Source organism: Gregarina niphandrodes, assembly GCF_000223845.1.
Source record: "Gregarina niphandrodes unplaced genomic scaffold scaffold00037, whole genome shotgun sequence".
Taxonomy (NCBI): domain Eukaryota; phylum Apicomplexa; class Conoidasida; order Eugregarinorida; family Gregarinidae; genus Gregarina; species Gregarina niphandrodes.
Genome location: NW_011645806.1, coordinates 62476 through 83917, shown reverse-complemented (window position 1 = coordinate 83917; position 21442 = coordinate 62476). Strand labels below are relative to the sequence as shown.

General features: G+C 52.3%; 11 protein-coding genes across 11 annotated transcripts; 7 read left to right on the top strand and 4 right to left on the bottom strand.

Annotated features, from left to right (window-relative positions):
- Positions 1 to 636: 636 nt before the first annotated feature.
- GNI_138460 (ethanolaminephosphotransferase) lies at positions 637 to 1445 on the bottom strand (the record flags this gene model as incomplete). The annotated part of the gene is made up of 2 exons (XM_011134194.1): positions 637 to 724; positions 972 to 1445. Coding segments are annotated over 2 exons (562 nt in total), but the record flags the coding sequence as incomplete, so codon positions are not given.
- A 408-nt stretch (positions 1446 to 1853) lies between these two features.
- Positions 1854 to 3577, bottom strand: GNI_138450 (hypothetical protein; the record flags this gene model as incomplete). The annotated part of the gene is made up of 2 exons (XM_011134193.1): positions 1854 to 2740; positions 2872 to 3577. The coding sequence occupies 2 exons, from the start codon at positions 3575 to 3577 to the stop codon at positions 1854 to 1856; spliced, it is 1593 nt and encodes a 530-aa protein (XP_011132495.1).
- Positions 3578 to 4605: 1028 nt separating this feature from the next.
- Positions 4606 to 7118, bottom strand: GNI_138440 (temperature-dependent protein affecting M2 dsRNA replication protein; the record flags this gene model as incomplete). Its single annotated transcript, XM_011134192.1, has 2 exons — positions 4606 to 6963; positions 7083 to 7118. The coding sequence occupies 2 exons, from the start codon at positions 7116 to 7118 to the stop codon at positions 4606 to 4608; spliced, it is 2394 nt and encodes a 797-aa protein (XP_011132494.1).
- A 402-nt stretch (positions 7119 to 7520) lies between these two features.
- On the top strand, positions 7521 to 9573 carry GNI_138430 (hypothetical protein; the record flags this gene model as incomplete). The annotated part of the gene is made up of 2 exons (XM_011134191.1): positions 7521 to 9328; positions 9414 to 9573. The coding sequence occupies 2 exons, from the start codon at positions 7521 to 7523 to the stop codon at positions 9571 to 9573; spliced, it is 1968 nt and encodes a 655-aa protein (XP_011132493.1).
- Positions 9574 to 9826: 253 nt separating this feature from the next.
- GNI_138420 (hypothetical protein) lies at positions 9827 to 10712 on the top strand (the record flags this gene model as incomplete). The annotated part of the gene is made up of 2 exons (XM_011134190.1): positions 9827 to 10057; positions 10116 to 10712. 2 exons carry the CDS (start codon positions 9827 to 9829, stop codon positions 10710 to 10712), a joined length of 828 nt encoding a protein of 275 aa, XP_011132492.1.
- A 36-nt stretch (positions 10713 to 10748) lies between these two features.
- Positions 10749 to 11465, top strand: GNI_138410 (hypothetical protein; the record flags this gene model as incomplete). The annotated part of the gene is made up of 1 exon (XM_011134189.1): positions 10749 to 11465. One exon carries the CDS (start codon positions 10749 to 10751, stop codon positions 11463 to 11465), a length of 717 nt encoding a protein of 238 aa, XP_011132491.1.
- Positions 11466 to 11837: 372 nt separating this feature from the next.
- Positions 11838 to 12476, top strand: GNI_138400 (putative transmembrane protein; the record flags this gene model as incomplete). The annotated part of the gene is made up of 1 exon (XM_011134188.1): positions 11838 to 12476. The coding sequence occupies one exon, from the start codon at positions 11838 to 11840 to the stop codon at positions 12474 to 12476; it is 639 nt and encodes a 212-aa protein (XP_011132490.1).
- Positions 12477 to 13109: 633 nt separating this feature from the next.
- On the top strand, positions 13110 to 13736 carry GNI_138390 (putative transmembrane protein; the record flags this gene model as incomplete). Its single annotated transcript, XM_011134187.1, has 1 exon — positions 13110 to 13736. The coding sequence occupies one exon, from the start codon at positions 13110 to 13112 to the stop codon at positions 13734 to 13736; it is 627 nt and encodes a 208-aa protein (XP_011132489.1).
- Positions 13737 to 14559: 823 nt separating this feature from the next.
- On the top strand, positions 14560 to 14844 carry GNI_138380 (hypothetical protein; the record flags this gene model as incomplete). The annotated part of the gene is made up of 1 exon (XM_011134186.1): positions 14560 to 14844. One exon carries the CDS (start codon positions 14560 to 14562, stop codon positions 14842 to 14844), a length of 285 nt encoding a protein of 94 aa, XP_011132488.1.
- Positions 14845 to 15201: 357 nt separating this feature from the next.
- GNI_138370 (putative KH domain protein) lies at positions 15202 to 15825 on the top strand (the record flags this gene model as incomplete). The annotated part of the gene is made up of 1 exon (XM_011134185.1): positions 15202 to 15825. The coding sequence occupies one exon, from the start codon at positions 15202 to 15204 to the stop codon at positions 15823 to 15825; it is 624 nt and encodes a 207-aa protein (XP_011132487.1).
- Positions 15826 to 16318: 493 nt separating this feature from the next.
- On the bottom strand, positions 16319 to 21376 carry GNI_138360 (putative structural maintenance of chromosomes protein 3; the record flags this gene model as incomplete). The annotated part of the gene is made up of 5 exons (XM_011134184.1): positions 16319 to 16490; positions 16591 to 20486; positions 20901 to 20975; positions 21102 to 21211; positions 21289 to 21376. The coding sequence occupies 5 exons, from the start codon at positions 21374 to 21376 to the stop codon at positions 16319 to 16321; spliced, it is 4341 nt and encodes a 1446-aa protein (XP_011132486.1).
- Between the last annotated feature and the right edge of the window lie 66 nt (positions 21377 to 21442).

The following is a 21442-nucleotide window of genomic DNA, read 5'->3' as shown; positions in this document are numbered from 1 at the left end:
GGGGGGGAGGCGGAAATCACCTGGCGGGGCTGGACCGAGAGGAGGGGAGGGCTGGACCGAGAAGAAAAGAGGGGAGATGAGATGTATATGCGGGTTTACCTGAATGTACTAGGTCGAAGACCCCATCCATGTAGAGCCACTCATCCATACCGGCGAATAAAAATAATGGTGATCTATTTTAAGCACCTGAGGTCCAGAGCGAGCACGCCGCTGCTGGCCAGTACAGAAACAATGTGAAGCGCGGAGCGTCCCCAGCGCAACTGGGAAGACACACCGACAAGGATGATCATTATCGCCGGGTACAAGATGTTGGTCTAAAAGGAACCGTCAAGGGTAGTGGGGAAGGATGTTGGGAGTGGGGGAATGGTTTTACTTGGCAGTCAAGCATGACTCTCCTCTTGCTGTACTTGCCAGCACACACCGTAAATATCAGACAGGAACAAAGCCACACAAAAGATGGGAGCACGACCAGTGGCGTGAGTCCGTACGCCCAGACGGACCCAACATAGCTCGTGATGGCCATGATAACTCGGGTCTGTGCTACTGAGCCCAAGTCCACCTGTTTGGAAATGTCTTTAACTACTTCAACTCCTCGAACAAAACAACAGATCGCCACCAGACACTGAACGATAGCACCTAGCTTGATACCATACACGTCAAAACAAGTCCACAGAGGCTGCAGTGCAATTAGAAGCGGTACTGCTATATAGTTAATCTCATCCACCTACGACAACAGACCGTTTCATACCCGGCCCTAACCACCTAGTGGGCCCTAACCACCTAGTGGGCCCTAACCACCTAGTGGGCCCTAACCACCTAGTGAGCCCTAACCACCTAGTGGGCCGTGACCACCTTGTGGGTCGTGACCACTTAGTGGGTGGGGAAACCCACTCAGTACGGCAGACTCAGCAGGGACGGGGACGCAGCAGGGACGGGGACTCAGCAGGCACGGGGAGTGGTGGCGTTGTTACCGTGACCCAAGGTCCTTGTTGGCCTTTGGAGGTGCATCCGAGGAGAATGCGGCCCGTGCTGTAGTAGTACCAGCACCCGATGATGAAGGGTACTTGGACGGTAAGAGTGAGCATGGCGCAGGGTGGGTAGTGACCTTCCGTGGAGGCTGCCAGGATGATGGTGAGTAGACTGCAGGTGGCGGAATCCACGACGTGGTCGAGGAATTCACCCTTCACGCTCGCTTGTTTCGTTGCACGGGCGTGTTTTCCATCAAGATTGTCGGCCGTGGCATACAGGACCCAACAGACTGCGGCCAGCCATCGACTTAGCGGCATCACCAACACTGCCGTGGCCGCGAAGAGTAAACCGACCCACGTGATTGCATCCGGCGTGACGTTAGCCGGAATGCGCCGTACCAGCCACTCACACGCCGGGGATACTACCCCACGATAAAAAGGCGAGGTCGTAGGCACAGTGTACTCATACTCACCCATAAATAAAATGTTCCTCCTAATTGCACCTCTGCTGGTGCGCCTGCTGCTGACTGACTGACTGCACCCTCTTGCCCTCCCTTCCGCTCCGTTCCCTTCCGCTCCGTTCCACCTCCCGTTTCCGTTCACCAGTCCGCCAGACACCGAACCAGTCCGCCAAACACCGAGCTTTTTGCAGTGCAAAGCGCTCACGTGTAACTGACGATCGCCACAGACCCACAACTGCAATTCAGACGCGCCTTTAGCACTGTCCAACAAATATAGACTAACTAACTAACCAGTCGACGTGTGCGACTAACCAGTCGACGTGTGCGACAAACCAGTCGACGTGTGCGACTAACCAGTCCCAAATGAAACTTCCGTCCCAAACCTCACCGTGCAGTGGGGTCGGGGTCCGTTCGAGGCTCTAGGTTAGGCCATCTCCTGGACCTGTTGGGTGAGGTGTTGGATGGCTGCTTTGAGAGCGTTTGCATTGGTGCTGGCGTAGGCGCTGGTGTATGCTTGTGTTTTATCTTCCACTCGTTCGACTGCTTGTTGTAAAAGTTGAAGTGCCTGGATAGCGGCGAGTAGGTCGTTGGCTTCTTTGTCACCTTCCGAGCGTCGTCTGGCATATTCGGATTTAAGTTCGTCAATTCTTCGAATAAGTTGATTATCCGTTTGTTCAGCTTGTTGAGGTAGTTGATTGAGAAGTTCATTACGTTTCTGTTGGTCGCGTTTGAGTTGACGGATATTGCGACTTAGTTCTTCGAGTTCCTGTTGCGCCCGATCACATTCAACAGCCAGTTCTCTCTTCTTGGTTCCTAAGCCACTGCGCTCACCAGTGTGCTTAAGACGTAGCTCGTCCTGTTCTTCGAGCAACAATTTGTAGGCCGCCACAGACTGACTACACTCTCCCAATAACCTATTCACAATCTGCAGCATGTCTCCAAATTCCCTTACACCGCTTTTCATCAATTGCTGTCGACTACACTCCTCTTTCGCCGACGCTAACTCAGTCTGAGCCACCTCTGCCTCCCGTCGACGACTCTCCAATACCTCCGCCAAACCACGCACGTCTATCGCTCCACCACGCGTCTCCAACTTAGCCAAGTCCTCCAACTCCTGCCGCCTTAAACCCAACGCACGACTCAAGTCACTCTGACGCTCACGCAGCGGCGCCAACTCATCCTCCAACCGACGTAATGCCTCCTGCTCACTCTGTGTGACAAACTCCAACTCCTCCTTGCGACGCTGTAACTGCTCACTGCATGACTGCTGTGCAGCCAACGCCGCCGTCAACGACTCCCCATCTTGACTCACTAAAATACACACACGTATGCGAAATAGTCGGTGCTATTGTGTGCGCGAGCTACATGAATGTTAGGGTCTGCTTGGGGGTTGGAGTGTTCAGGCCAATGGTTTTTCATGGGCAGTGGCGCTGATATCATACGGTTAAGATACTGTTCTTCGGTGTGATGTGTTTCGGCGAACTCTTCAGTCAGTGCGTCCGCCACCTGTCTAGACAAGCCGACGAATTCGAGGCCGTGTCTGAAAATTTCGATGAAGCACTTTCGTAGGTCCGCCTGCTCTACCGGAGTGAAGCCTGAGCTACTGTTCTTGACGTATGCGAAATGGAGAGGCGAGTACTCTTTAATATTAAGATTGGCCACGAGTACTTGTACCATTAGGTAAAGGCGGATGACGGGGATGGCTTTGTGAAGATTACATTCACGGCTGATAAGCCCGCGGACTTGATCGTAGATCTCGTCTTCCCAGGAAGCGGCCACTCGGTCGATCTCCACGTCCTCTGTTAGGACCACGAACTCCGCCAACATTCGGTGGAAGACGCCTACATCCAGCTCGCCCAGACGGCTACGACTACGCGCTCCGTTTGATTCCCGAGTGGACGAACCACCCACACTGCCACCTACGCCCGGAACCCTAAAGAGACTGCTCAAGTACTCCTCCATCTCGATCCCATTACTCTTCAAAATCTCCAATACCGACTTCAACTTCTCGTCTACCGACGACACTCGCCTGGAACACTCCCTCTGGCACTCCTCCCCACCACCGGGGACCGACTTGCGGACACTCGCAGACCGGCCGACAGATAACGAGTCATTGCGCGGCATTGATAAAGCTCCAAACTCAGACATCTTCTCCAAGGAGACTTTCCGTTGAATGTCTTTCCGTTGAATGTCTTTCCGTTGAATGTCTTTACGTTGAATGTCTTTTCGTTGAATGTCTTCCCGATATTTATTTCACAACTGCTATGTAAAGAACGCTAGTTGATTGCTGTGTAAACAACGTTGGTTTGTTTGCTATCGATTCGTTGCAAAATGTCCGGAAAAATAACCGTATGGAAAGCCTACCAAAGCATCATAGTTATCCCATAATAGATACCCCAACCGACGTACTGAACCCCACCCAATCCTCGGACTTCTGTCGAACACGCCCTCAGACTGTGCCTTCAGACGTCGCCGGGTAGCGAGCTTTGGAAATGGATTCTCTCCCTGATTTGCATCGCCAGCGGGGTGTGTATAGCGAGCTACTGCGTGACAACAAATATCTGGCTGTGGGGCGAGGAGACTCATTATCTATCGCTCGCGGTTCCATCGATCGGATTCGCCTTGTTCACATTGTTCTATTGGAATTGGCTCAGCCTAAAATATTTCAGGCTTAGTAGCTAACCGGCTGGCATAACCAGCCAATCGCTAGCACACACGCGTGTGCTAGCACACACGCGTTTGTGCCTAGGCGATTCAACGGTCGCCGCCCGAAAAAGGATTGTCGCATAATCGTTGAAAAGCGGGGAAGCGTTCTAGGAACTTGGAACCGTCCCGGAGGAATCTCAACCCTGACAACATCACCAAGCTCACGAACACATTCGCGTTACGGAATTTTTCTAACAGAACACAGGCGTTACGGCGGCGAGGCCGTGGGACTTACCGGCAAGGGGGGTATCGGGACAAATGATTGAGACAGAGTTCGCGACATGTGCATAGAACTCACAACACTCCAGTATTTGTGTGAACACATTCGGGAGCTCCGGGAATGTCGAGGCCAGCCGCGAGTGGAGCACCGAGGGACTTGTAGTCTATAAAAGCCGCTATTGCCCCAGGTTTCCTCTTTCCAGGTGTCCCCCTAGCATTTAGGTGGTGTAGTTTACGTGTCCCCCTAGCATTTAGGTGGTGTGGTTTACGGCGATGAATTTGAAGACGGCGCCTGCACACCCAGGAATGTGTCTCTGGTGCGGTAGTGCGTTGATATCGACGTTGAGCATGCAGTACCGGTTCTTGAGGCAGACATCGGCGACCACGCCTTCGAGTACATGGTTGTAGCTCCGCCGGACGGCCTTGACGATGCCGAGGAAGGAAGCGATATCGAAGTCGATGAACTGTGTGGGCAGTTTAACGGTGCCCGGGGCGAAGGTAAGTGGGTAGAGGGAGAGTATCCTCGTGACAAGCTGTAGCGACTCCTTGCAGAGTGAGGGTTCAAGGCATGCCGCCATCTCCGTCCGCCACGCACTGGCCCTTGGTTCCTTGGCGAGTTGCCTCTTGTATTCCAAAGACAGCGACTCGGCGGCGTCCAGTGAAAACTGCGTCAAGGAGACGGGGTAGCAGTTCTCGGCGGCGTAGGTAAAGTCGTCACCAGTAAGTAGCCCCAGCCGTAGCAAGCCGTATGCCAGCATGAGGGAGAGCACCATTGTGTCCGAGAAGTCTTGGATGGCGCCCGTGTCGCGTGTGGCGCCCGTGTCGCGTGTCGCACCCGGATCGCGTGTCGCACCCGGATCGCGTGTGTGTGTGCTGCCGTGCGTATTGTGAGTGGATGATTCTTCGGAAGAAGGGTCGTCGTGTTTGGAGTAGACGGAGCGGCACAGTTGCAGTGCGAGCAGCCAGCCGGAGGGGGTGCCGTTGTGCTCGACGAACTCCAATGCGTGAAGATAGTTAATGTTAACTAGTGCGTGTGTATAAGCCTTGCCTAAGTCTTTGGTCGGTGCGTCCTTAGCGGTCATGAAGGGTGACTCGTTCACGTCTTTTTCTCTGATACTCATACCAGGCTGGAAGGGGATGCCGGCCGTCTCCAGGATCCACTTGATCGTGTCCCGCATGGGCAGCACGTTAGTCACCTGCTGTGGCGCCACGAAGGAGCTGGTAGACGTCGTGGGAGGTTCACTGACCTCCGAATAACGCTCTCGGTTGTTGACGGCGACTCCTCGCGTAATGGGGTTTTTTTCTCTGCTCGAAGGAGAGGAGACAGCAATCTCCGCGGACTCGGCCAACCTTCTTCGCAAAACTTCGGGACTGAAGTTAAGATTCAGCGAATCCTGTAACGTGCACTGATATTCCCCATCGGATTTGCTGTTGAACAACACCGACATCGGATCCGATTCATGTCGGGAGGTGTACTCGAACGTGATCGCGCGGTTTCGGATGGAGAGGTGCAGGTGGCTTGCGATCCTTCCCAAAGCCACTAGACGGAGTGATCGGAGTTGCACGAGACACTTCTCATATTGTTCGGAGAGGACCAATGGGTGTTCGTCTTCGATCCAGACGCCATAAGACAAAACTTTCGGTAGCAGCGGCGAAATGAGGCCTTTGAAAAGGAGGCCGAAGACGAGGTCCGGGAGTTTATAGCCTGCGACCACGTGGTAGTCGGCTGGCACGGGAGCTGGATGACCCACAGGGTTCAGTATCTGCCGGTTCTCGATGATTTTGACCACACCTTCTTCGGTAAGTGCGGGTGATATGTCGATCCAATTTCTGCAGACTGCATACTGGTGGAGAAACTCAAACTGCACGTTCTCCACGGGCACATACCAGATATAGCGCTGCAGGTTGCCCGCTTGGGCAAATTTAATGGCATGGTCGAAAGAGAATTTTTCGGCCAGCAAGTTGATGTGTGGCAGTGTGTGGCAATAATCCGTGCCCGCGAGAATGCAGGCATCGCCGAACTGTTGGTGCGTAAGCATCCAGCTATTGAGCACGTTCTGCAGGTCGATGGTCACAACATGGTCGGAGGCAATGTTCACAATCACGGACTGAAGCCCCCAAAGCAGCAAGCTAATGCTTCCCATTATATGAGTGATACATTGTCTGCTCAAGAAGTAAAGCATCTGTCCAGCCGTGTGATAAGGACAACCAACACAGATCACCTTGTACGTCTGCAAAATTCGCCACAACTCCTGCAACGTCTCATCATTCACCCGCGATGTTGTCCGCTCAAACACGTGAGTCACGCTCTCCATATCTCCCGCATCAAAGGCCTGCCAACCCTCCGTGATCGATTGCGCATCTACCTTGTTGAACAAACAATGCCCACGTGGACTCAGGCCTTGGAAAAAGAAGATCGGCCTGATATCACGCTTCCATAAGTTCTTCAATTGAGCTAAAACCGCAGCATGGAAACTCAATGGAATGCCACCCAACAAATCCGAAAAAGGGTCCTTCAAATTTGGCAAACTCCGAATCCAGGTCATTGCATCAATACCCACGTACGCACCCTTCAACATCCCAATGTCCTGCGTCCGGGTCAACTTCTCCTAAACACACACACTTCGCCACACACTTGGTCACACACCTTCCAATGCCCACCAACTGGAGGCCGCTGTTACTATATCCGGGTGTCACCGTCATGCAACTGCTAAGCTAGTCGTCTTACCTGCAGGACGAAGGATTGGAGCTGCCGAACTCGCATTTTAAGCCTTAAAAAAATGGCTCTAGGGAAGCCAGGTATCTCATACGAGTAAAACCTCACGCCCCAAATTTAACGGAAGAAGAACAGCTCGGAACCGACACTGTCATCGTACCGTCATCGTTGATCAAAGGGCCAGCTTGCACCCGGAATCCTGGCACCGGGTTTTCGGACACGGAATTCGCGCACATGGGATCCTGACACAGGGATTTCGCACACGGGGACCTTGTGGAGCCTGAGTGGCGACCAACGCTGTGGCGGTCGAGATTGTGGCGGTCGACCGATCGACTCTGTGGTGATCGACTCTGTGGTGATCGACTCTGGTGCTGCTCATTTGACTGTTCGATTTGCAGCGATTTGCGATTGAATGATTACTGCGGGCGGGTGTCGAATGGTCGTGCAATGATGGAGACGCTGCATGTGGTCATGCGCGACTTGATAAAGTTGGAAACTCAAGTGTCTCGAGAATTGGTTAGTATAGCCAATAAGATTGTGATTCCCAAGACTGAGAGGAATACCTCTATTGAAGCCATTTTTGAGCAGCTAAAATATGACTTGTTGAATCGGAGTGAGCATGGACGGTTGTTTGTTGAATCGCTGCAGATGGACATGGAGGAGAAGAGCTTGTTAAAGCTGCATGCAAACCATACCGATATATTTGGTAAGGTAAAACGTGACCTGACCATGCAACAGGAAACTCTGCGAAAACTCATGGCTAACTACAAGGAAGCATTGGTGGACACTGTCCGGTTCAACAAGGCGTGCTTGCTCTGCACATTCAAGACACAACTGAGCCCATCAGGCGGCCCACTCTCCGCTGCGGGAAGTACTTCAGGAGGAGGCATACCCGGAGGATTTGCTGGGCTACCCAACGTGCTAAACGGTGGTGGTCTTCTGAGCGGATTCATGCCTGGATCCAACCTAGGGAACCATGCAGATTCCCTACACCGCACAGATTCCCACAACCTCCACCGTGCAGATTCCCACAACCCTGCGGATTCACACAACCGTGCGGATGCCGTGGACCACGCTGCAGTCGACAAGGCCCTAGATGGAAGTCGTAGTGGTGGTCTGAAGTCTCACACTGTCAGATTACGCGAGAAGAACATCCGGTTGTATGACCAGACCTTGCAGGCCATTGGGGACATGTTGCACGCGGAAAAGAGGTTTAAGGACGCTGGGAAACGCTACAATGAGTTCTTGATAACCTACAAGCAAAACAAGACTAGGATGGCCCAGGTGCTAACGGACCTCGATTTTAAACGGATGTCCTGTATTAAAGACTCCGCGACCAAGCTGCTCGTCCACCGTATGGCCCAGATCAAAAACCAGGAGTACGACTGCCAACTGTGCATCAAGGCCATCGACGTTGCAGACGTAGAACGGGACCTGCACAACGTGCTCAAGTCTTACCTCATTCGGGGCAGGGCCGACTCTGCCGTCACAGGCAGCACGGTCACCGGGACCGTGAACACTGCCAGCACTACTGCTGGTGCCAGCCTGGAGCGGGCCGACGGAGCGCCGAGGAGCACTGGGCTGGACGCGGTGAGAACGAAGCCCGTGGACTTGCTCGACGTCACGGAGGCTGCGTCTGAAGCTATGCCGTCGGAACTGAGCAAGGCGTCGGAACGAAGCAAGGCGTTGGAGCCGAGCAGGACATTGGAGCCAGGCAAGGGAACAAGCGAGGAGTTGCACACGGCTGAGTCGGGAAGTCTTGCTAACGAAAACTTCGAGGAATGTGCCTCCGGTTCCGTAATAGCCTCCACTCGAGTTGACCCGAAGGTGGGCGATCGAGTGGACGCGACGGTGGGTGGTCTTCCTCGCCGGCTTCCTCCGAATTCAGATGACGACATGCCCGATATATCGGAGCAGACTGGTGCGTTGATTAAGAGCCTTACCGCTAATAGACTCCATGAGGAAGAGTTGGTGTTGCCTACCATCCAGGAACGGGAGATCATTGAGAGGCAGATCCTTGCTAAGACACCACCGAAGCCCTATCCATTCGAAGGCCTCATCAAAGGCATCGAGCTCCTCGGCCAAGGGCCACAGAGACACCGCAGGGCCGCGGACGAAGTTGTGCTAGCCATCAAGAACAAGTCGTGGGACAGCCTCAAATACCAGCTTCAAGAAGGGCTCAAAGCACCGGTCCTGTCCTCGGCCTGCGACGATGACAGAGATATCGAATACCTTAAAGGCAAATGCGTCATCTCAGAGTAACTTCGCCAACTTGTTTCCACACAACTTGCACCCCTAAATTGTTTCTGAATCCACCTGCTGTTTCTCATTCTTTGCGTGCAGCTTTTACAGCGGTATTGTTAATGGCGCGATCGTACCGGTTAAAGAGAACATCGAGGCTGTCTCTCGTTACATGGCTCAGGCTCGATTCCGACGATATTTTTGTGACATGGTCTGCAAATCGATGAAGACCAAGGAGGATTTGAAACTGACATCCAAGTAAGTCCCACCGGTAGACCAGCAGGTTCGTTACTAAGCACGGTCAAGAGGGACTAACGCGGTGGGTTGGTTCCCCCGGTGGGTTGGTTCCCCCGGTGGGTTGGTTCCCGCGGTGGGTTGGTTCCCGCGGTGGGTTGGTTCCCGCGGTGGGTTGGTTCCCGCGGTGGGTTGGTTCCCGCGGTGGGTTGGTTTCCGCGGTGGGGACGGGTGTGTTTTTCAGGCCCTTCTTCTGTGCTCTATGTCAAGTTATCACGGCCATGCTGGATTGGACGGAAGTGCATCACGACGTGGAATCGGGTAGGATGGTGCTCCTCTTCAGTACGCGCATATATTTTGTTGGTACTGCCGAGTCCGATCCACAGCAGTGGGGGCGCGGTGGTTTGAATGACTGGAACGAACTCTGTGAAGCGTCCAGCGACGAATCCACGTCTCTGGAAGGTGTGGAAGGGAACCACGAGCCTGGAACGCCAGTCAGGTGGCGTCTCAACGTACGTAGCACCACCTTCAAATCACACATAAGCACACTCTTCATGGCGGTGCTTGTAGAGGGGTTTGTATGACCACAAGACATGGAACCGGGTGACGTTCTGGGAGGAGGTTTTGGTCGTGTCGCTGAGCGAAGACATGCAGCGGCAATTGATAGAAATGGTGTATGGCGAGCACTCTGACGCGTTGAACAAGTTTCTGGAATTGAATCCGTTTACCTCTAGCATCCGCGCATTGCCGGCGTACATGAATTCTTTTGGGATCAGTCAGACTGAGGTAGCGTCGTTGGTAAGAAAGATTTGTAATCAATACAGCTTGTCGACTGATTACACCAACCTGCTCCTGTCCAGCATCGAACCCCAGGGCGTCTCATCGGAAGAGAATGGGGCCTCTGGCGACCCGCCGGCGGATGCGAAGCCGCCTGTTCCAGGCGTTTCGAGGCGGAGAGGCAGTGAACAAGGTGGTGCTGGCGAGGTTCTGGCACAGGCGGGTCAGATACAAGCCAGCCAGACAGAAGTCAGCCAGATACAAGTCAGTGAGGGGGCAGCTGCCCCCTCTGGTGGAATAGATTCCCCCTCTGGTGGGATAGATTCCCCCTCTGGTGTGAAGACAGACGGTGTGAAGACAGGGGGTGTGAAGACAGGGGGTGTGGCGTAGAGGGCGGGCTTTGGTTGAGGGGCATGCACTTGGTGGATGGATAATTTGGAGGGGAGAGTGGACCGATACTATGACCCGACGACAAACGTGACCTACGACTGGGACGACGATTTTCGGTGTTATATCGGGTACATAGCGGAACTAATTTCGGACGACCCGTTTTACTACCGGTATGAGACCCCGCCGGTAGAGTCAGACGATGAGGGAGCTTTGAAGCCGCGGCAGCACGAGGATGAGGACATATTGGCGTTGTTGGAGCCGACCAGAATTAGGAGTCGATCGAGTGTTGACGAGGTCGTGGACGAGGGGCCGGACCCATACAGTACCCGTGTGGATGCTAAGGTATCTGTGCAGCGCGAGAACCTGTATGGGAAGAAAGCCACACCCAAACCGGCCAAGGCCGCTCCGGTCAAGACCGAGGACGCCGAGAAGGAGAAGGAGATGAAGCGGATCCGGCAGGAACTGGAAAAGGAGGTAAAACAAGCCGCCAAGGAGGGCCAACAGGGCAGACGCAGCCTTACTCGACGACTCACCCGCAAACTTACCACCATCGGCAATACAATGAGTGTACAAGAACAACTCAACTTACTTGCCGATGTCAAAAAGGAAGCCGGCTCTATCGAAATGGATGATGAAGCAATCAACCAATATACCGCCACAGAAAACGCTGCCGCTGCCGCCAGGGAGATTGCCAAGAAGGTCTTGAAGAAGAAAGCACCAGTCGGCAAAACTCTCGCCATGAAGCCACCCTGATTCCGAGATCGCTCGCCCTTTGGGAAGCTGCCCCTTGGGAAGCTGCCCTGCTGGAAGCTGCCCTACCAGGTTGCCCTACGCAACTGCCCTGCGGGGTTGCCCTACGGGATTGCCCCACTGAACTGCCCTATGGGGTTCTCCTGACATTTTCTCCTTCTGTTGTTCCAAACTCTGTTGTTCCAAACTCTTTATTTCTTGCGGCTTGACTACCGGTCGTGCACAATTGGGTGGGAAAGCCGATGAGAGGGAAAGCCGATGAGAAGGGTGGCTGCCAGCTTAGAGTGTGTTTGTGAAAGACACGGCGTTACCGCTATCTTTTTGACAGTCAAATAAAAGACAGCAGACATTTACAGACGACAAAACTTCCAAACCATGAAGTTCTTGACGTTGCTAAGTGTGTGGTCTGCTGCTGCTGCTGTTGCTGTTGCTGCTGCTGCTGTGTCTGTGACAACGACAGCGCCTAAGCCTGGAGTCCATGAATCGCAGGTTAAAGGTAATGACAATTTGAGTTCATTAAATAGGAGAAAGGAGGTGGGCATAAAGACCCGTGCCACTACATTGAAGTCAGCTGCGAGAAGCTTGCCTATAACTGACAATGAAGGTACGACAACTGACAGTGATATAGAGGAAGAGTATGTCGTGGGGCCCGTAGAGTCGAAAATCGCGAGGTTCTTCGGGTTCGATCTTGAAGCGGATGACCAGGCAGGCGAGCGGGCCGTGCAGCAACTTGCATCCAGTCCCACCACATGTGCCTCCTACAAGAAGTGTACTAAGTGCGTGGACGTGGATGTATGCAACTGGTGTGATGCTACGAGCACGTGCCATGCGAACAGTGATCCTGATCCGAAGTGTCTGACCAAGAAACAATGGATAAGTAGCAAGTGGAAGTGCCCTGGACATCTCAGGTGGTGGGGTGTGCTCCTGATTTGTCTCGCATGCGTTTGTTGTTGCCCCCTGATTTCAGCACTGTGCTTCTTCTTTGTCATCAAGAAGTTCTGCTGCGGTGATTAGAGAAGACCGAAGAAAAGACAGAAGTTAGAAAGGTACACAAGAATAATAATAGAGCAAGATCGTAATACGATTTTTTTGGGTATCACCAATGGTATCATTAAGCGTTGGGGTGGAGAGCGTTTGTTTAATTTGGGAGTTATGCAATCGGGGAGGAAGGAACAAATTCGTTTGAGGGAGCTAGCTAGTGCCGCGGAGCACAACCGGCCCACGGTGCAGCGGCTGACTGAAGAACCAAGCGGCGGGGCAGGAGACTGGCTTATGGTTGTCGTAAGCGCGCGATGCTGACGCCAGAGTGTAAGAATGAAGTGCCAGCAAACGAGTACCAGGGTGTGACGTTCATTCTGGGGAGGTCATATCGCTAAACATGCGGCGGCAATTGATTGAAATGGCGGGCACTGACGCGTCGTTCGGGATCTGGCAGCCCGATATGGTGTCTGTTTCGTCGCGAAGGATTTGCAACCAGTACAGCTTGTAGCTGGAGTGCGTCAACCAGCCAGTCCGGACCACTTTGTCCGGATTGTTGGGAGAGGGGGGGGGCTTAGAGTGTGTGTGAAAGACACGGCGTTACCGCCATCTTTTTGACAGTCAAATAAAAGACAGCAGACATTTACAGACAACAAACATTTACAAACCATGAAGTTCTGGGCGTTGCTGGGTGTGTGGTCTGCTGCTGCTGCTGCTGCTGCTGCTGTGTCTGTGGCAACGGCTGCGTCGAAGCCTGGAGTCCATGAATTGGAGATTAAAGAAGGTGATAATTTGAGTTCATTAAATAGGAGAAAGGCGGCGGGCATAAAGCCCCGCGCCACTAGATTGAAGCCAGCTGCGAGCTTGCCTATAACTGACAATGAAGGCACAACAACTGACAGCGATATAGAGGAAGAGTATGTCGTGGGGCCCGTAGAGTCGAAAATCGCGAGGTTCTTCGGGTTCGATCTGGAAGCAGATGACCAGGCAGGCGAGCGAGACGTGCAGCAGCTTGCTTCCACTCCCACCACATGTGCCTCCTACAAGAAGTGTACTAAGTGCGTGGACGTGGATGTATGCAACTGGTGTGATGCTACGAGCACGTGCCATGCGAACAGTGATCCTGATCCGAAGTGTCTGACCAAGAAACAATGGATAAGTAGCAAGTGGAAGTGCCCTGGACATCTCAGGTGGTGGGGTGTGCTCCTGATCTGTCTCGCATGCGTTTGTTGTTGCCCCCTGATTTCAGCACTGTGCTTCTTCTTTGTCATCAAGAAGTTCTGCTGCGGTGATTAGAGAATACCGCAGTGAAGAGCGGGCAGCGAGAAGATTAATATGAATTTTTTTGGTATCATCAATGGTATCATAAATCATTGGGGTGAAGACTGTTTGTTAAGTTCGGTAGGGAACAGAGTCGTTTGATAGGAAGGGAGGGTATCTGTCTGTTCTTCAACTTCAGTTACCGTGCCTGACAAGTGTGCTAAACAAGTGTATGGGTTTGGTAGCGAGGGTGGTTGCAGCCGGATGCCTCACTGCCCAGTGCCTCGCTGCCGTGGGCCTGAAGGCAGTGGAGTTTGAGAATGCAGCTGTGGTCATGGGGAGCGATGGCTTATCGCAGATAGCGACTGGCATTAGAAGTGGGACTACTAACTTGGTCTACGTGAACTTCACTCACCATGGCTCCTCATTCTTCACCAGTCTACCGGCAAGTGACGAACAACAAATCGTAGACTGTAACCAGCACGCTTGCCTCGAACCGCCCTTCGTTTCACTCGTCGTCCTTTGTTTTACTCCTCGTCCGTTGTTATACTCGCCGCCCCTTGGTTTGCTCCTTGTTATCACTTCGCTATGCGTCAGACCTCGCTGAGACCCTGCTGTACCCGCTGCTATCGTTATACACTAGCGACCCAAACTTTATCACCGATATCAGTAACGATTCAACACGCTCTCCTCATTACACAAGCCCCCCCCCCCTTGCACAACACTCCCCTCTTGCACAACACTCCCCCCTTGCACAACACTCCCCCTAGCAATACACAAGCTGCAAAAGATACCGGCCGCTCTAAAGCTACCGATCCAAAACTGCACACCCTGTCCCATTGTCAAACCTACAGTATTCATGGATCCAAGTTGGTGCGACTTCCTGAACTTGGGTTACCTGGACATGTCCAAGATGAAATGCAAATCGACGAATACTCTGATGGGGCGTTTCATCAAGTGGATCCCGGAGTGGCTCCGAACAGTCTTGTTTCATAAGGTGGGAATTCGCGCCTTCACGCCGGTCGAGGAAGTGGTGAGGATCGTGACGGAAGGCGACACGGGAGCGGCCAAGAGGCAGTACCCGTTGCCCGTGGTCCCGAAGCAGGTTAAGGCCTCAGGCCTCTTGTACCGCGGGGGCTTGTAGCGGGCGCTTGTCCTGAGGTACCCCACATTGTGGGGATGGCCACCTGTGGGGCGGAGCATGTTGGGAGGTTTTACCGAGCCGAATGTCCCAATGAACCTTTTGCCGTACGGAGCTGATCGAAACGTTCGGTGCTCCTTCCACCCAAGTGTGGCGACTCTTCTGAAGCCCAACAACAATGGGGTCACCTTCAAGTACCCGCCCGACGGACCTCACCAAAACTTCAGCAATCAGTAGGCTATATGTCACCCCCCTATCGTGTTGCAGCCATCACGCAAAGTTCATCCCATCTGTTCCATCCCATCTGTTTCATCCCGTCTGTTTCATCCCGTATGCTTCATCCCGTCTGTTTCATCCCGTATGCTTCAACGTGCATTGTTTAGAGGAATCGCGCACTTTGCGAAAATGCTCGTTCCTGATTCGTGTGTGGATTATTTGGCTATTCTGTGGAACACGACTTTGGATGAAGGTTGCAGTGTAAGACTTGCTGATGATTGTGTGGTTACCTGTTCGCCGCCTGGTTCCCATTTTCCAGGTACGGAAGATCGGGTATTGTGTATCAGGACCCAGTCGTTTGACACACTTGTTTGCCGTGCGAAGGAGGTCATTATGGCTTGCGTATTGCTTCGAGGTAGCAGCCACCGACCGTTGGGTGAAAAAGGCAGAGAGCAAGGTCTGGAAAAGCAAACTTTGGATGGACGTGCGGGGATAAGGTTGGCCGTGCCCCGGAAGGTTGTGGGTACAGTCATCGGAAAGGGCGGTAGCCATATCCAGACACTGAGACAGTCCACGCAGGCCGTGATCCACATTTCCCCCCTTTTCGTCACATCAGAGTACGCCTGCAGCGAACGCGTTATCTCCATCTCAGCCAACCTGGGCGAATTCGATGCCTTACAGCAAGCCACCTTGACACTACTCAAAATGGTCAACAAACACCCGGAAAGAGCAAGCTGCCAACGCACGATATACAAAAGACACGAATAGGACATAACCCACCAACTGCAGGTCGGTTCTGGAGCAACCGCGGGCGGTTGTTCAGGATGAGTGGAATTTCGTGGCTGGAAGGAACCCCATGGGTGGAACTTCATGGGTGGAACCCCCGCATGGGGGAAACCGCCGCATGGGTGGAAACCACCACATGGATGGAAACCGCCGCATGGGTGGAACCGCCGCATGGGTGGAGCCCTGCCGCGGGCAATTGCTAGCCCGCAGAAGATTGTTAGTTCGCGCAGGGAGGATGCTCACCCGTAAAGGATTGCTTCATACACGAAGACGCTACACGAAGACGCTACATGTGTAGACAAAGACTGCCTCGTCGCGCTGAAATATAGGCGCCACACGCGACCCTAGCCACGACCAATCGCTTGGGTCGTTCCTTCAAGCCATCTTGTTCGTCTTGACTCAAGACGGACAGCTGAGGACGACTGCCCAAAGCGATACGGTTCGGACGAACCTTGTGTGTAATCTTATATAGCTTTTAAAGACCCTCCTCCTTTTCACTCTTGATGACTTCTAGAGCCGCAGCCGCGGTGCACTCGTTTATGTACGCCACTCGGTCGTGGTTGGTCACCAGAAAGTGCTTGTCTGCGATCTCCGCCAACTCAGGCCTGAACGTTGTAATGATGTATTGGCTACCACTCGCCTTCAACCTAAGTAGACAGCGAGAGTCAAGGGGGTAGGGGGTAGGGAAGAGGAAGGGGGTAGGGAAGAGGAAGGGTAGGGAAGAAGAAAGTATCTATCTCTGCGTACATTTCTGCGACGTTTTTCCTGAAGGTTTGGTCCAGGGCTGCGTCTGCTTCATCCAGAATATATAAAGGTGCGGGTTCGTATCGCTGCAGTGCCATGACTAGACAGAGGGCAACAATCGTTTTCTGTCCGCCACTCAAGCTCACTAGAGGCAAGGGTTCCACAGCGGGTTGGAAGGAGGCCTTGATCTGCAAGCCCACCACTTGGTCTGGCGACTCAACACTTTGTCCGTCCACACCAGCCCGCCCGGCATTGAAGGTTTCAGAGGAATGATAGGGTTGTCCAGACCTTTCCTCATGTTGTGGGCTGTCACCATCTTCCAGCATCAGGAGTTCTGACGGGTCAGTCCCTGGAGCTGCAGTAACCAAATGTAGTTCCGCAAACCCTGCGGGAACAATTGCTTTAAAGATTTCGCCCAGATTCTGGTTCACCTTGTGGAAGCAAGTGGTCAGTATGTCGAGTCGACGCCGGTTCAAGGTGTCAATTAGCTTCTCCAGCTTCTGCATGCTATCGACCAGCGCCTGCTTTCTCTCACTGGTCTCCTTGTAGTCTGTAATGTAGAGCTCAAGGTCACTGACCGCCTGGTCATTTAACTGACCCATGGAATCGATTTCTTTTTCGATTCGGCGCTGCTCGATCACCAACCACTTATGCACCGCCGCTTGGTGCTGTTCCTCCGCGTCGCCTTCCGGCCGTCTACTGACCTGGCGGTCATTCTCATCAGCCGAGACGTCCTCACTATTATCAGGCGACATGTCATTTCTCAGCCTCTTGGCGGGTAACTGCTTGGTCACTGACTGTTTGGCTTTTGAATCCTTGTTCGAACGCCGTTGGTTTCCTTGCTTCCGTTCCCTTGCGTTACCTTGCAGCTCCGACTGCGGGGGATGTACTCTGCCTGGCGCGGGGAATGTGGTCTCAATGGTCCTCTCCAACTCTTCAAAGTTCTTTCGAATGTCCGGGTTTGATAGGAGAGACCTTTTTTCCTGCATCAGGTTCTGAGCAGATTCCAAAGTCTTCTTTAGTTCAGATTGAATATTTTCTGCTTGCAACAATACCAGGTCGTACTCTCTGCTAATACCTTGACGCTTCTTGACTGCTGTGTCATGAGCATTTTCTATACTAACTATCTGTTCTCGAAGTTCCTGAATTTCTTTCGTTAGCCGCTCTTTCGTACACTCCAAAGCTTTCACCGCCGTTTCTTCGGTTGCATACTCCCGCAGAGCATCTTGGTACGCATCTTCAGCCTGCCGAAGATCCTCCGCCAGGTCCACAGCTTTGCCCGACGCCGTGACGGAGGATGCACCGCCAATTGAAGAAGCTCCCGCCACCGAAGCCCTTAGACTAGCTATCGATGAATTGACATCTGCCAACTCATCTTGAATTCGCAATTTTTGGGAATAGAGTTCTTTACTCTCCCTCTCTAATTGTTCTACTCGAGCCAACTGCTCGCTCAGCTCTTGCTCGCTTGCCATACTCCCGTCGCCACTCTTCATCTCCACCAACAGCTCCTGAAATGATTTAATTGTAATCTCTGATTGAGATATATTGGCCGCCAAATCTTTTAATTCCTCTTCGATTAGATCTAATCTATTCTGTTGCTTTTTCTTTTTGGCCTCGATGGTATCGGACTCTTTCTGCTTTACCGAAATTTCATCCAGCGCACTTTGTGCGCGTGCAATTTCTTTTTGCAGCACACGTTTGCGATCGTCATTTTTTTGGCTTTGAATGATCTCGAAGCAATGCTGTCGTATTCTGGATCCGAATTCCATGACGTTAACGACGTTTGACCGGTATCCGCCGGTTACAGTTCCCTTTCGAGATATCAGGATCCCATCTAGCGTAACGCAGTCGTAAGAATTAGCCAGCTTCCTCCCCGTGGCAGCATCTTTAACAATAAGATAACGTGAGGCGACTTGCTTGTAGAGGCAGTCAAGTTCCATGCTTACTGACGCTTGCTGTCCGGTGTCGGCTCCTTCCAGTCCTTCCTGGGTTCCAGGGGGTAGCATACAGGATAGCAAAGGTATGGCATCATAATCGCCGAAGTCCGTTAGCTTTTCGATCTCGCCACTAGGACTGATTCCGCCAACAAGCCTCCGGTCGAATGAGATAGGTTGGTTCTGATAACGCTCCTTCATCTGTTCATATGGAGTCAAAGTTAGATTTGTATTTATTCCACTATGTTTAAGCACCCTGCTCAGTTGGCTGGCAACAGAGTCATTCTTGACAATCAGGGTATCGAGCTGATTGTTCAAAGCAGCGCAAAGCGCTACTTGGAATTGCTTATGAGTCGGCTCTATCAGCATCCATAACGGCCCGAGTAGATCCGGAATGGCGGGACGCATTTCATAGGAATCAGGATGGTATAGCCACTTGGTTGTATTATCATAACACTGCCTGAGGAACTCACCAGCGGTGCATCGGGCATTCCTAACTAGAACACCATACGCTTTTTGGACACCTGGGCGATAGAGTTTGTATATCTTCTCATACTGCTTTTCTACAAGATCATAAGTATTGGACCCACTGAAGTTATCAGTGTGACTAAGTTGCGTAAGATCCAATTTGAGTTGATGCAGTTCTTCTTTGCATTTCATAGCAGACTGATGAAGGTCATTGCTACTACTATGGCTCTGATGAACCAATTTCATGAGCTCGCTCCTTTCCCCTTGCAAGCTCTTTTGACGAGCACTCCACTGACGAATATGTTCTTCATGACTAGGAATAATGTTGTCTCGTATGTCATTTTCACGTTCTTTGGAACCAGTAAGCCTCTTGTATTGATCTCGCTTTATTTCGCAACGGTCTAAAGCCGTTCTGACAGAGAACTCCTGGGCCTCGACCTCACGCAATTGTTTCGTCAACTCTGCCCTCTGCGGTTCCAACACCTTCGACAGACGTTCCGACAACCGTCGCTGCTTCTCCATTTGCTTTACCAATGTCTCTTTCCTTAAACCCTTCTCCAACAATCGCTTCTTCTTCAACTGCAGCTGTCCGGGGTCTACTCGAATACGGTCTGCCTCAACGGTTTTCCCAGCCAGCACAATCCGCAAGTCATCCAACTCGTTCTCTACGTCTACACCTTCTTCTAGCTGGTCTGATAAAACGCGGCGGGATTCTTCCAAACCGTCGAGCTTGCTCTGCAACTTCTCCGCTGGAATACACACTAGATCAGAGTCGAAAATGTAGCCGCCTCCTTTCATCTCACCAGTGGTCATGTCGTCCTCACCAGTGGTCATGTCGTTCTCACCAGTGGTCATGTCGCCCTCAACGGTGGTCATGTCGCCCTCTCGCTGACCCCTTTTACTCGGTTGGCCAAAGTCACTCGTTATTTGTACACCATTTTGCATCGTAGATTGTATGTCGCCAGGCGGCGGTGCGATAGTAGACCCCTCTCTTGTCCCTCCCCCCCCCTCGCCCCCGTAGCCCCTTCTTTCCCCTTGTGCTCTTGTGGAAAAATTGGTTTTCTTGAACATCCTATACATCTTGACTAGTAACTGTAGACAGTCGAGGTCCTTGTTCATTTTCTCCTTGCGCTTAAGGCTTTCTCTTTGCTCCAGCAGGTTGCCCAGCTTCTTGTCGATGAGTTCGAAGTTTAGCTCGCGCATCTTCAACTTGAGGTTAGAGAGCTCTGTCAATGCCTCATTCCGCTTCTCTTCGTACACTCCTATGCCGCTGAGATTTTTCACGAGCCTGAGCCTGGACTCCTCACTCATCGTGGCCATCTCGACGATTCTACCCTGTCGGATTATGTAGTACGGATTGTTACGAGAAAACCCTGCGGCCATTAGCAGGCTCGTGAACTGACCCTTCGTACACTTTTTGCCATCCAGGTAGTATACGTCTTGGGACTTACTCGAGAGCGAGAAAATCCGCTTAAAGCAAACCTCATCCGAACGAACCTGAAAGGCGCAATCGTGGCTGAGCAAAGGAAGAGAGCGTAGCTGACCTTCACCTGTCCATTGCCTTTGTGGGGATTATCCACCACCCGGGAATTACCACCGTCCGGGAAGTACTACCGTTTGGGATATGCCACCGTAACCAATCCAGTCCGGCCTCGGCACACCAGTCGGGTTAGTACTTCCGGCGGGGTTCTGGCACATCCGGCGGGATTCTGGCATATATTGACAGGAGTCATCCAAAGAGCGAAACGCACGTGCATGCGCACCAGTGCACCACGGACGGTACATGACACACGCACCATCGTGATGCACCCTCGTGATCCGGGATGCGTTTCCGATCCATGTACGGACATGTAGCTGCACAGTTTGGTCATAGAGGTGAACATCGTAGACACTTATCTGAAATGAACTTACGGTCGGCAACTTTCTATCCAGGTTCTCGAAACACAATTCTACATGGCCAACGACAGCCTGGTACTTGGGTCCTTTCTACAATTAAAAGAACTATCTCGAGTGATAGCTACGCTACCCCGTTCGTTGATCGAGTCGTCCTCAGGACAAATCGATCCCGGCATCAATCGACCCCGGGTTCAAATCACCGAGGGTGTCACCTACATGCAGAATGCTCTTCGCCTCGGCGTGTCGTTTGCCCGTACTACTGGCTTCAGATAGAATTAGCGATATTGCATCCACAATGGTACTCTTGCCAGATCCATTCAGACCAACTAAAGGGCAGTGGGTTCAAACCTTACCCTAACTCCAGTTCTGGCCCTAATCTTTGGTCCAAATCTTTGGTGCTTACCGATGCAGTTGATGCGACTATGGAACTCCGTTCTTGTTAGTTCATTATACCCCTTGAAACCCCGAAGTTCCACCCACTTTAAACGCATTGAAAAGGGGGCTTATGGAAATCGAAGGTCTGGTACGAATTTCGTCTCGTACACTATTTTCAGTGG